The 14,797-nt window shown below is 42.1% G+C and overlaps 1 protein-coding gene across 4 annotated transcripts in view; it reads right to left on the bottom strand.

The window, feature by feature from the left end:
* Positions 1 to 830: 830 nt before the first annotated feature.
* Positions 831 to 14,797, bottom strand: part of ZNF12 (zinc finger protein 12) — a 17,825-nt gene continuing 3,858 nt past the window's right edge. For 2 of the 4 annotated variants that reach the window (XM_011985813.1, XM_011985812.1), the window contains 3 exons: positions 10,131 to 10,257; positions 9,787 to 9,882; positions 831 to 4,989 (listed from right to left, as the gene is read on the bottom strand). In XM_011985813.1, coding sequence (XP_011841203.1) covers positions 3,134 to 4,989; positions 9,787 to 9,882; positions 10,131 to 10,257 — 2,079 coding nt within the window. In that variant the 3' untranslated portion in view covers positions 831 to 3,133. Of the gene's footprint in view, positions 4,990 to 5,940; positions 5,994 to 9,786; positions 9,883 to 10,130; positions 10,258 to 14,797 lie in introns of all 4 variants that reach the window. The other 2 variants (XM_011985814.1, XM_011985815.1) reach the window with 2 other exon arrangements.

Below are 14,797 nucleotides of genomic sequence, written 5' to 3'. Positions count from 1 at the left end.
CTCGGGTTCACGCCATTCTCTTGCCTCAGCCTCCCAAGTAGCTGGGACCACAGGCGCCCACCACCACGCCCGGCTAATTTTCTTTTTTGTATTTTTAGTAGAGATGGGGTTTCACCATGTTAGCCAGGATAGTCTCAATCTCCTGATCTCGTGATCCACCTGCCTTGGCCTCCCAAAGTGCTGGGATTACAGGCGTGAGTCACCGCGCCTGGCCATGACTGGCTTTGGAAGTGAGCAGAGGATGCTCTAATGGAACCTACGTGCTCCCATAGCACCAAGTTGCTCTCCTAGCTTATGAAGGCACCGTGGTGGGCTATAATTTGCTGGGCATACTACAGAGGACCGTGAATGTATAGGGGAAAAGATAACAATTCAACTGCTCTTTAAGATTTGTTCTGTCTGCCATGACCTTTCCCACAGAAGGGCCCCATTCACGTCCTTAGTTCTCTGGACCCAAACACTGCCCTTATTTCCACGGCACCTCCAGGCTTGTGCTATCACAAGCCAGCAGCCCGTGCTAGTGCATCAATTTGGCAGGAAACATACACTTTATAGTCAATGAAGGGAAAAGCAATTTATTTTTGATGTAGTTATCTCTGTGATAGGAAGAAAAAGGCAACATAATTTTAAGAATGTATTTCCTGGTGGGCTTCATTTTAAGATGGGTCAAAAATCCCTCTTAATTTATGAAAACATTGGCATCTTTTGAACTATAAACATGTTACTATGAACACTGACTATGTTACTGAAGAGGCAGTTCAGGACCACTTATATACGTACCAGAACCTTTGATGTGCAGGCAATCCATAGGAGAAGAAAATGCCAAGCCATTTAAAGTTTTCAAATATTTTACTGAAAATGCATATTGTACAATTAAGGTATAACGACACGCCAGTGTGGGAAACCTCTGTAGGTATCATTTCCACAAATATGCTATGAATATAGAGTTCCTACACAAAACTATACAACTTACCAGATGTAATTCCTGTTATGTACCATACTCACAATCATCTTGAAGAATATGGACAAAAAGTGCTGGGTAACAAAAACAGGAGCCATGTGTGATTTTAATAAATGAAAAACATGGCATTTCAGCTCAGTGGTAAAGCAGTAAATAAATCAGATGATCAGCTATCAAGTCGTCATGTGAGAGAAAACAAAATTAGATCCTTACCTCATACTATATGTTGTCAGCTAACACTGTAGCAGTGATAGATGAATCACATAAATTAAATTCTCTCAAACAAAATTTATCCCATGTATTAGAAAAAAGGAGGTATGCCTAACATTGTGTCACGTTCCAAAGGTGAATTTTGCAAGTCAACGATATGACAGTTCAAGGAAGCATACATTTAATTGTTTCAACTTGATTTCTAATGCTCAAACTATTTACGTCAAAATTTACAGAAAATAAATCTGTATATCAACAGCTTAAAATAAATGACTTACCGAAAGTCCACTTCTGAACTGTGTAACTCCTATAAAGGTTTAAGTCTGTACCAATTAGAATGTCTTCAGTTATTAGTAACAGAGCATCCTAAATCAACTGGCTTAAAAATAAGTTTAGTCTCTCACAAAAGAAACAGTCCAAAGGAGGAGTGGCTACAAGGCTGGTTGGTTTAGTGGCTCAAAGACATCATCCAGGTCTCAGGGTCTTTCGGTCTTTCCGCTCAGGCCATGATACAACTATAATCCATTGTTGAAAGACGGTTACCAGGCACCACATCCAGACAAGTTACTGTTCACCAAAATATTCCACTTCCCTTTGCTTGAATTCTTGGGCTTTTGAGAAAACCTTTTCTGGAAATGGTCTGTCAGGTATATAGTTTGTTTTATGTCTAGAATTGGGCCCTGTGACCACTGTACACCAACTGCTGGCAACGAGAAGGGGAGTGTCATTGGTGAAAACTAATCAGGATTTATCTTACGTCCTTTTGAGGATAAATGGATAACCAGACTCAGCCAGTGGAGTGAGAAGGGAGTGACTAAGAAAGTCACTCGGCAATGTCTGCCACAAACCCTTATTAGAATGTGTTCTTATTTCATTCAGTAACAGGAAGGAGTAGAGCACAAGGTTTAAAAGCACTATGATATCAAATGAAAACACAGTTAATTCCTATGTTTCACAGCATCGTGCTGTGCACTGTTATGGAAGTGTCCAAATAAAAAAGAAACAATAGATACAAATGGGAATATTTTACGTATGTCTTAAAACGGTATAGAGCGCAATGATTGATTTTCTCACTCCTGGAGAACTGTGCATTAACAATTTTAAATTACCTAAACAAAGTTTTCTATCTATTTTTATACATGGATATTTATCTCTCTGGCTGACTCAGGTACAGTTGAAAACATGATAAAAGCATTGGTCCTTTAGGGCTGATATTATTCATTAAGAATGATCAAATGCATTACATACTAGAGAAGAGTGCAAGAAAAAGTATACTTTATACCTATGAAATGATATTAACCTAGTGCTGTTTAGAATACTCTGACCATATGAATTACAAAATTAATAAGGATACAGTTTTTTTTTCCAAACATGATTCAAACTGAACATACAATTCCTGTAAGGTAATGTGATAAAAACAACCAACCCTCTACCCCAAACATAAATCCTATGTTCTTTGGGAACTGCTTACATGAGTTTAAGGTTACTGACATAACTAGCTATCCTGATGACATTACAGCTTCTATTTACACAAGGAGTATGTTTATTCACAGCAGGAATCTTCTTTTTTTTTCTTTTCAAATTTGCTGTTGTATCAGAAACACATCTTTTAGTATTAACAGTTTCCAAAGGTTTCTGTCTTCCACATTCCTTATATTGATAGATTTCCCCTTGGCTATGAATTCCCTGATATGCAAAACAGTTCCAATCCATGGCGACGTGTATATACATTCTTAATATTTATAAATTTTCACTTGTCTGTAGTCTAGTATTGTTATACCATGTGGTCTTGTTATAATCATGGTTTCCATTCTGTGAGTCTTCAGATTATGAGTCCAACACACAAGGGGATGTCCACAGTAACCTGTGTGAGCTCTCTGATGTACAAGGCGTTTGACTTCAGGCAGGAGTTTCTGATTCACTATTTTGAAAGGGTTCTCTGTTATAAAGTGAGGTCTGACTTCAGAGAAGCCTTCCCACATCTATTACGTTCATATTCCCTCTCCTGTGAATTCTCTGATGGCTGTTGAATGCTGATTTGTGGTAGAATTTTTTTCCACATTCAGTACACTCATAGGGTTTCTCTCCTGAATGAGTTCTGTAGTGTACAGTGAGGTATGACATCCGAGAGAAGGCTTTTCCACACTCATTACATTCAAAGGGTTTCTCTCCTGAATGAATTCGATGATGTATAGTGAGATAGGACATCTGAGAGAAGCACTTCCCACATTCATAACATTCATAGGCTTTCTCTCCTGTGTGTGTTCTCTGATGTCGATTAAGGGCTGAATTCTGGCAGAAGGTTTTCCCACATTCACTACATTCATAGGGCTTCTCTCCTGAATGAATTCTATGATGTATAGTGAGGTATGACATCTGAGAGAAGAATTTTCCACATATATAACATTCATAGGGCTTCTCTCCTTTGTGTATTCTCCGATGTCTACAAAGGGCTGAGTTCTGGTAGAAGGTTTTCCCACATTCACTACATTCATAGGGTTTGACTCCTGAATGAGTTCTATGATGTATAGTGAGGTATGACAACTGGGAGAATAACTTTCCACATTCGTTACATTCGTAAGGTTTCTCTCCTGTGTGCACTCTCTGATGTCTCATGAGGGCTGAATTCAGGTAGAAGGTTTTTCCACATTCATTACATTCATAGGGTTTCTCTCCTGAATGAGTTCTATAATGTACAGTGAGATATGACAACCGAGAGAAGAATTTTCCACACTCATTACATTCATAGGGTTTCTCTCCTGTGTGGGTCCTCAGGTGGGTCGTGAGAGTAGACTTGCGGCAGAAGCATTTCCCACATTCACTACACTTGTAGAGTTTCACACCTGTGTGAATTTTCTGATGGTCATTAAGTGCTGACTTCTGCGAGAAGGTTTTCCCACAGTCATGACAAACATAAGGTCTCTCTCCTGAATGTGTTCTCTGATGTTGTGTGAGGTGTGTCTTCTGGCAAAAGGATTTTCCACAGTAACTACATTCATAGGGCTTCTCTCCTGAGTGAGTTCTCTGATGCTGAATGAGGTGTAACTTCTGGTAAAAGTTTTTCCCGCATTCATTACATTCATAGGGCTTCTCCCCTGTGTGTGTTCTCTGATGCACAGTAAGGGTTCCCTTCTGGCAGAAGGATTTCCCACACTGATTACATTCGTAAGGTTTCTCTCCTGTGTGAGTCCTCTGATGTATAATAAATTTTGACTTTTTACAGAAGGATTTCCCACATTCACTGCATTCATAGGGCTTCATTTCCATATGAGATGCCTGATGTACAGTGAGGTCCGACATCTGAAGAAAGGCTATTTCAGATCCATTCCACTTATAGGGCTTTTCTTCCATGTGATTAACAAAAACAGTGTCCTTTTGGAAGGCTTTCTGGCATTCAATATATTCAAAAGGCTTCTCCAAAATATGAATTTTCTGATAAAGACTTTCTTCGTTTAGAGTATAAGGTTTCCCATTTTGATTAAATTCATAAGCTTTATCTCCTGGATGAGTTTTCTCAAGCTTAATATGGAGGAGCGATTTCCCACATCCACTACATTCATCAGCTTTCATTCTTGCATAGCTTCCATCGCTACTAATATATTCTGAAACAGACGCTAAACACTTTTCACAGGAGTCACAGAGGCTATTTCTATAGGCTGTTTTTCCTGAAGGAACAGCATTCGTTTCTACATCAAAAGTTTTACCAGGAACATTACCTCTCTCTTCAATCAGGGTCTCAGTGAACACAGTTTGTCTTGAAGGTTTATTTTCGCCTTCCTGGATTCTCTCTATTAGGTCATCAGCTTGCCAGACTTCATCTAAAGAGAGACAAAATTAACCAACTTTTGTACATCTTCCTATATATGAGATATGGAATGAGACTCATATGACTTGTGCACAAGCATCTCATTGTGAGTAGATGCTAGCTTCATGAACAGATGAAAATAATTCCAAGTGTACTTTTCTCCTTTATTCTTTTGCTTAAAATTACACACACACACACACACACACACCCCTCTAGGAATGGAGAAAGAGGGAAGTAAACTGACAAAAACACATGCGCTTTTGATCTACTTTATATTTTGTTCAAAACTGGGTATAGAAGATAAAATATAGCACAGAACAATGACTGGTAGGCGAAGAATGCTGGATGAATGGCTGACGGGGTAGATACTGACAGAGCGATGAGGAGTGCTATTGGACAAGGAGGGTCAAAAGATGTATTCAATCAGGGATTTCTTTAGGGGGCGGGAAAGCTGTACTTTATACCATATCACTTGATACCAAGTTGAGAGAGATTACAACTGAAGGCGTTAGCACTGTATACTAAGATTTTTGTGGTAGCATTTTCACTAGACTACATCCCTCCAAACTATTTTGGCTTCTTTCCTCATTCCACATAGTAGAATAAACTAAATCTCCTCATGTTTAACGGAAGAGCCCTATAACCAGGGCATTCACCCTGTAATTCTGTTTCACTTGGATGAAGAATCTCAGGAATATATATATATCCTACAGGAAATATAAAAGAGTCCGCAGTGCTATAGACTTCTCTTGTGAGGACAGCGATGAGATCAACTGGAAACTTTACTATTCTAATGATGCTATGATTGAATGCTAAACTCATTCTGACCATGACATTCTACTTGTTCCTATTTGAACAGTATATTTAATATCATGAACTCTGGTGAGGTGGCCTAGAGCAAGCTACTTAGCAATTCCCTGTAGTCAGTATCCTTCACCTGCCAAATGGAGATAATGGCACCTACCTCAGAAGGTGGTTGTAAGATTGCAGCAGTTAATGAAGTGCTCAGAGCAGCATCTGGCACAAAACACATGCTTGATAAGTTTAGCAATTATTCTTCCCATCTTTCAATCTCCTGACCATTTCCTTAAGCCAGTCCCACCCTGACATACTACCATCACTTAATTCTCAATGTGAGTGCTTTCCCACTCCTGAGTAGCATTTAGTGTACAAACCTTATGAATCAGATCCCTGGCCAGGCATGGTAGCTCATGCCTGTAATCCCAGCACTTTGGGAGGCCAAGACAGGCGGATCACTTGAGGTTAGGAGTTCGAGACCAGCCTGGCCATGATCATGAAACCCTGTCTCTACTAAAAATACAAAAATTTAGCCAGGCGTGGTGGTGGGCGCCTGTAGTCCCAACTACTCAGAAGGCTGAGGCAGGAGAATCGCTTGAACCCAGGAGGCGGAGGTTGCAGTGAGCCGAGATGGCGCCACTACACCCCAGCCTGGGCAACAGAGTGAGAATCTGTTCTCAAAAAACAAAACAAAACAAAAAAAGCCAAAACAAATCAGATCCCTTACCATGCTCCTAAAATAGCAATTTTATTTTTACTTATCTTAGAAGTGTCTGGATGAACCTGACTACCATACTTGCTATCATGCACATTCAGTGAAACGGTATCAACCGTATCCTCTATAACCTGTGCTTTCTCTGAACCCACTGCCAAAATATCAAAAGACCCAACAAGAAAAAAATCTGAGAAACAATACTTTTTGCCACCTGGGATCACTATATGATTCCAAGCTAGGATGACAGTCATCTACCAAAAATATTCTGTTGCAGGAAAAGCAAGCTATTTGTTGCACAAGGAGGGTCCTAAGATACATCCAAGTAGAGAGGTGTTTTGGAGGAAGTGGGTCTTCACTTTATACCTTCTCATGTTACATCAAGTTGGCAGAGACAGGTCACGATCTAAGGCATCCTTGCCTTATGCTAAGATCACTGTGTGTCTGATCAATGCCCAGCGCATTTCACCTCCAGTCTCCACCCTTATTGTTTCACTCAGTTTGCTTGACTTCCTGCCTTCATCTTCTCAAAACCTACCTTTGTAGGGGATTTCCATGCTTAAAAAAAATTACTTCTCAAATCCTTTCTCACCTCAATTAATTCCATTTCCCCTTGAAGTTGAGAATACTGTCTACAGAATCATTTTAGTACAAAGTGACAGCCTTGCATTGGGACATCAGCACTCCATGTAAAATGCTGAGTTTTAATTACTTCATGCAGCCCTGTTCTCTTTTTATTTATTTATTTTTTGAGACGGAGTCTTGCTCTGTCACCCAGGCTGGAGGCAGTGGTACGATCTCAGCTCACTGCAACCTCCGCCTCCCGGGTTCAAGTGATTCTTCTGCCTCAGCCTCCCAAGTAGCTGGGATTACAGGCATGTGCCATCAGGCCTGGCTAATTTTTGTATTTTTAGTAGAGACAGGGTGTCACCATATTGGCCAGGGTGGTCTCATGATCTTGACTTCATGATCTTGACTTCATGATCCGCCCCCCTCGGCCTCCCAAAGTGCTGGGATTACAGGTATGAGCCACCGCACCCAGCCCTTGTTCTCTTAACCATAACCTTTCACCTAGGAAGGATGGTCCTATTTCCTTTGAACCTCTGAATAAAAATCAGATGAGCTGTTCTTAATCTGAATCATATAGGTGTTTTTCCACTACTTGCAAAATATATGGGGATGTGACCCAGGCATGTATTATTTCTTTTTTCTTTCTTTTTTTTTTTTTGGTAGAGACAGGGTTTCACTATGTTACCCAGGCTGGTCGCAAGCGATCCTCCCACCTCAGCCTCCCAGGTTTGGGATTATAGGTGTGAGCCACTACATTTGGCCCAGGCCTGCATATTCAGAAATAACTGCCTGCAAATTATTTCTGAATGGATGGACAAGAAAGTTCTTTCACCTGCCTGGCTTCTCAGATAATCAAAGAAAGAAATAAATGTCTCTCTATGTTACACATTACATCAAGGGATAACATGCCCTCTTCCTTGCAGGACTATGATCCAAGAGCAAAACAGCTCAAGCAAAACATAGACATTATCAAATAACAGATTACTTAATCAGACTCACTTCTTTATCATATCACCCCTGGGTGAAACTGAAGGTGGGGGAAGGGAGATACAGAAGTCATGAGAAAAGTCAGGAAGGAAAAACTTCAGGGAGGGGTTGAAGATTTGAGATCAGACTTAAAGAATGTGTTATCTGGGGAAAGAAAGCACACCCTAAGGAAATGTAAAGCTGTAGGGACAATAGTCTCATGAAGAGAAGACATTAGGAGTGTGGACCAAATGGAGTTTAGTGAGAGTTTTGGGGAACAACAGAAAATTACTTTTTCCAGGCAATACAGGGCCAATATTGTTGAGATCCTTAAAGGACAAGAAATTAAATTCCCTTTAGGAAGTAAAATGTAACCAGCTATAGGCTTATCTTGTGAGGCTAGCGGTGATATCACCAGCTATAGGCTTATCTTGGGAGGCTAGCAGTGATATCACCAGCTATAGGCTTATCTTGTGAGGCTAGTGGTGATATCACCAGCTATAGGCTTATCTTGTGAGGCCAGCGGTGATAGCAACTAGAAACTTTAGATGAAGACATACTGCACATCCAACTAGGACTCATAGTAATCCAGGCATGAGAGAATCTAGTCCTTGTTTACATTAACTCAAAGGAAACTGAGGATATACAGAGGACAACTGAAGACATTTCACACTGGACAAAATCCAGTAATCCACAGAGATTAGTAATATCTGATGAGAATTTCAGTGGTTTCACAGGGACCACTATAGAAAAAGAAGAGATTAGTATAGTTTAGTAAATAAAGGGAAGTGGAAAGGTGATTAGTAATTATAATTCGGAATAGGTCATGATCAGTTTCCAGGGCTGATGAGAACAAGAGCAGCTCTGTAACTGCTATCACAGAAAAGCCCAGACTTTGGTGGTAGAGACGTCATCCTGGGTGCGAGCAACATAAAATAAAAAACAAACCCTAACAACTTGGCACTGGAGGCACCCTTTGAGAAACCCTTTGAGAAACTACTGTGAGGAAATCACAGTAGTTAGAAACAGACCCTTTAAAGACATTTCTAGAGGTGGTGGAAGCATAAACCAGACTTCATTTATGTATATAATACTTACTAAGCACCTGCCATGACAGGGTATCATTCAAGGCATTGGGAACAGAACAGAAAATAAGAAACAAGATGAACGAGCACTTGGTTAAAGAGGGAGACCCAGGTACTGCAGTCACCAAATTTCAGGAGGGCTGGGTCTCAGGAATGAGCAGCACTGTCCAATGAAGTACAGGTGCACATGTCAAGTGGCAGACTCCACTGGCTTAGGCACAGGATGGGGACTTTGGAGTCTAACCTCAAAGAAAGAAAAGTACAAAGTAGAACAGGGTCCAGAAACAAGTCTCAGGCACTGCACGGTAAAGATAAAAAAACCCAGAAGTTACAAAGAACACAAGAATCACATAAGTTTTTTTAAATGTCAGACTTATTAACACCTAAAATATAATCCATGATGATGGCTTCTGAAAATGCTAGAAGAGCAAGCAAAGACCCAAAGTTTAAGAGAACAATGCAAGTGACTGGAATTGTATTCCGGGGAGTGGCAAGCACAGAAAAGCTCCATCAATGTAAGTTCTTACAGGGAAGGAAGAAGGCTTTGGGAGTGAGATTTAGATTCATAGAGCATATAAGCAACTATCTCTAGTCACTTCTGAAGGTTTGGGACCATTAAAAAATCCCTGGGAAAAACACTCCCAAGTTACCGATCTCCTCACTGCCTCCACTAACACACCTGGATAGCTCTGAAGTAGGAATTCTCCTTCTACTATCCATGGCTCTTCTCCTTGCTCCAACTTGCTGATAACATCCGGTTTGATAATGTGATACCCTGTTAATGAGAAATGAAAGAGAACTTGAGCCTAGCCGGTTGGCTTCAGGGTCTCTGTCACACGGGGAAAAGGCCATTTGTACTTTATCAAAATCAGAACTTTTCACGGGGAAAATCAAGACCAAAATGCCCTGCCTGGTGCCCAAAACAGATTACTCACATTCGTCCCATCAAATTTTAAGTTAAAGTCATTAACTTTGTGAGAAATCCCATGTATTTTAGCAACTGAGAAAGCAAGCTATCCTCACCCACGGAAACTAGATTGCTGTAGTTCTCCAGCATCACATCCCTGTAAGTTATCTTCTGCTCAGGGTCCAGCTGCTGCCACTCCTCCTGGGTGAAGTCCACAGCCACATCCTTGAATGACACTGGCCCCTGAAATGGCACCGTGATTGGAATTGGGTGACGTGAAAGAGGCACATAGGGACAAGATCTTACCATGCTCACTGGCAAAATTAACCATGAACATTGTATACCTTTATTTTATGTTACAGACTGTCGAAGGAAAACAAACATATCAGAAATACACTGTTCTGAGGTTCATTCGGTATACATCAAAAAAAAAAAAAAAAAAACTGGGATTGCATGGTGAACCAGCAACAATCCTGGCTGCTGGGGACTCTAACACCAGCAGGCACAAATCTCACCCGAGGAGCACAGGCCTGGGGACACTCACAGAACCCCAGGATGCACCCTGTTCCTTTGCATATTCTTCAATTTGCTTCCAGAACATTAATAATGTTGGTTCTCCTCTTACCTCCCTGGTCACTCCTTCTCAGCCCTTTGCTGGCTCCTCCTCTACTGCAAGTCATCCTGAATGCTGTGGGCCCTACGGCTGTGTTGAGTCTTTTTCTCTTTGCTGTCTATAATTGCTGCTTTCATGGTGAGCCCACCTGCTTCCTGGCTAATTTAATTACCATCTATACACCAACATTTTCCAAATTTACATCATCAGCCCAGGCCTCTCTCCTAAATTCCAGAAACATACGTCCGAGATGGCAAACTCAACATCCCTAAAATTCAATTGCTGTTCCTGTTCAAACCTGCTCCTCCTATGGCTACTACTGGAACCAACCCACAGTATTTGCCACAATTACCAAAATAACCAACAGGCTGGGCAACACACATTCTAGTTTTGTATTTTACTGCCGAGTTACCAAGCCTACAGCAGTTCAGAATGCAGCCTGCTACATGAATTATCAGTAATAGCTTGGTTCACCAGGTTTTCCTAATTCCCAGCTGGGAACCCCAAATTTCCTTTCTTCCCATGGTACACGTTCTAGGAGAAAGGAATATTCCTGAGGAGGAACAGACAGCTGACCTGGAAACTGTCAAAACCGCATCTAGAAATGTGTATCTTCTGAATAAAGTGTCCCATTCACAAGTACTCACACTAGCCATTAAAACTGTTTCCTTTAATATCACCCCTCTAAAATAAAGAGAATAATGCTACCTATACATAATACCAGTATGAAATGGACTAATCCACAAAAAGCACTTAGCATAGTTTTTTGGATAAAACACATACTTATCAATGAAATCTACTGTTATTGTCGACTTTCTACGGTGCCTCTGACCACTTTCCAAATTAGGACAGAAAATTAACCATAAAACACAGAATTTTAAACAACTGAAGGTTATGTGGTTATTTATGTAACTGGCAAGAAAGAATCGTAAAACAGTATCTGTGTGTTAAGAACAAAGAGGCTGAGATGATTTCAAGAAAATATGGTAGCAGGAAGATGTGGAAGGAAAGGCTATGTCATGTTCAGAGCTATGTAAGATGATGACAAACTCCTGATGTTGACTGAACATCTTAGGTTTTATATGTGGAATGATCCATGAGTGCAAGATGGGGTTTACTGACTCCCTGAGACGCCATGCCATTCTCTCCCAGCTCTAGATACAGCGGTATCCACAGACAGGCCTGGCTGGCCTGGGAAGGATCAGGGCTGAGAGCATCCAGCTGCTGATGGGACACACACTGGGGGAAGAAGTGGGTCCCGCCCCAGCCAGATGAATCCAGGTGGAAGACTGTCCCAGCAGGTGATGAGAACTTCCTGGAGAGCAATAGCTGAGCTTCCAGAAACTCTGTGCACACTTTGTTCAGACGTTGCCTGCCATGATAAAAATCAGGGGAGTCTGGAAGTTCACGTATGGCATTGCCCTGCCTTGCTGAGCAATAGCAACTTGTTTATTTCTTAGGAAATAAGCCTGGTTTCCTTTATGCAAGTGGTAGACCCCTGCTTAGTGTGTCCACCTGGTATCTGTCAGGATGGTCACTGTGCAATGGTTGAAAACGGGCAAAGGACTTTCCAGAAGGACTCATAAGAGGAAAAATGGGATGAAAGTCATCAGCTCAGGAGAAGTCACAAAAGCAAAGCAAACAAATGAAAGTAGAGGAGTAATGAGACCACATGTATCTATGACTACAATAACTGTGAACACATAAAATCTCTATTTTATTTTTTTATTTTTTTAATCTCTATTGTAAACCAGAATCCCTCTTACAATAAAAATATGCCAGGGACACAATCTTGACCAAAAACATACTTAGAAATAAGCAAACCATTTCAGTCACACTTCTGTCCTATAGATTGTATATAATGTATTTGTTTTTGAGTCTTTCCATTAAGAGATTCTAAGCGATCTTCCTAATATTTAATTCTTTTTAGAATCCCCTTAGCTAGGAGAGTCCTCCTCTTTCTGGCATTTCAGCTAGACACCCTTGAGTATCCTTGACTCAATCCCCTCAACCCCCCACTGCATTTCTTGTTTTTCACATTGTCAGTCTCTATTAATTTCATCCTTTCAACAGATGACACGCTTTCCCAATTAGAAGGCTTGAAATTCTCTGTAGGACAAAACCACAACTCAGTCCAGCACTGGGGGCTCCTGGGTCCATCTGGGTATTTATCTGCATTCCCATCCCTCAGTCCCTTAACAGGAAGTTCAAATTCTAAGGAAGCAAAAATCGCACCAGCCCTCCAGGACTCCTACACTCAGGCCGCTAATGCTGGTCTCCTGAGTGTCTTTACAAGCCTCTGCCACTAACCCAAATTATTCCAGGGCTGGCAAATCCCTTCCTTGAATGACTGAATCACAATACTTTGATGGTGCATTCATTTGTTCATTCTTTCATTCGAGATAGGATCTTGATCTGTTGCCCAGGCTGGGGTGCAGTGGTACAATCATAGCTCACTGCAGCCTCATATTCCTGGGCTCAAGTGATCCTCCTGCCTCAGCCTCCCGAAATGTTGGCATTACAGGTGTGAGCCACTATGCCCGGCTGAGGATGCATTTTAAATCAGACTTCTACTTCATCATCACTTCAGAGTTTCCCAGGCATTGACCAGAACGACTCCCACCATCTCCCATAATTATATCCACGAATTACCTCCTCCAAGGAGAACATAAGCACCTTGAGAGAAACAAGTGCCTCTTAAAATCATATCCCAAACCCCAAGACAAATGATGTTGTTAGTGTCTAAGAAAAAAAAGACAAAATGCTAGCTGAGGAGAAGGTCACAGAGCCAAGCAAGGAGGGCGCTTCCTCTGGGACTCCTGAAGCCCCAGAACAGCAGGTGTCTGCGTGGTAGACTGGCCGCTGCTCTAATTGCTTTCAGCTGAGAAGCACCAGTATCATGACACAAGCTCCCAAAAGAGTAGGATGTTATATTTACATGGCAGGAAATGAGATGGGATTGCAAACAGAAGGAAAGGATGGTCCTCGCGGCTGGCTGAGCATGTGTGCGATGGTCGGGACGGAGCTGCTCTCTCCCAAAACCCAGCCCTCACCCCCCACTGTTGGCTGATGAGCTATTTCCCTGAGAAAAGAAGCAAACAGGGATGCTATGTCTACCCTCTTCTCTAACCACCTCCTGGGACGCCTCCAGCTGTTTGCACCTCTGTCCCCTCTAGCTGACTCGAGGCCCCGCAGTCCATTCCCACTCCACGGGTAACAACTATTTTTCATTCTCGACAGAATCACCAGCGCTATTTCTCAGTCTTTCTTGGGCTGGACTCTTAACAGCATTTGACACAGTTGATCACCTGTCCCTGAAGCTTCTCATTCCCTTGGCTTCAGAAACTGCACACTCCTGGTTCTCCCTCTAGCCTGACCAGTAGCACCTTCCCAGTCCCCACTTCTCTATCAGACTGCACATGGGAGAGCACCAGATTCATCTCCCAAACTCCACAAACACACACAACCAGATTCGTCTCCCAGACTCCACATACATACACACACCTGCCGCCTTGATGCTGCCACTCATGGCATACTAACACAGCTCCCAAACTACACACACGTGCGCACACACACACCCCTGCCTTCCTGATGCTGCCACAATTCTGGCCTTTTCTCAAGCCTGCTTTACCCACAGTCTTCCTCATCCCAGCTTGAGGCAACCTCATTTTCGCAGTAGCCACTCTGGGAGCCTCGCAAGTGCTTTTCCCATGGGAGAAGCATGATATGGTGAAAACTTTAGCAGAAATACTCGACATGGGAAATGCAATATGCCTGGGCTCGTGGAGGAAAGTAGCGGCATAGAAAAAAAATCTCTACGACAGTAGAGAAACCAAAAAATAAGCTATTTTAACGACAGCGGAGAGGGGATAGGGGACAGGATAAAAACCATCTAGATTCTGCTGGGCGCGGTGGCTCACACCTGTAATCCCAGCACACTGGGAGGCCGAGGTGGGCGGATCACGAGGTCAGGAGATCGAGACCATCCTGGCTAACAAGGTGAAACCCTGTCTCTACTAAAAATACAAAAACAAAAATTAGTCGGGCGAGGTGGCGGGCACCTGTAGTCCCAGCTACTCGGAAGGCTGAGGCAGGAGAATGGCATGAACCCGGGAGGTGGAGTTTGCAGTGAGCCAAGATCGTGCCACTGCACTCCAGCCTGGGTGACAG

Source organism: Mandrillus leucophaeus, unplaced genomic scaffold (genome assembly GCF_000951045.1).
Source record: "Mandrillus leucophaeus isolate KB7577 unplaced genomic scaffold, Mleu.le_1.0 Scaffold29, whole genome shotgun sequence".
Taxonomy (NCBI): Eukaryota; Metazoa; Chordata; class Mammalia; order Primates; family Cercopithecidae; genus Mandrillus; species Mandrillus leucophaeus.
The sequence above is the reverse complement of the archived record's forward strand: the minus strand, read 5'-3'. Positions and strand labels throughout refer to the sequence as shown.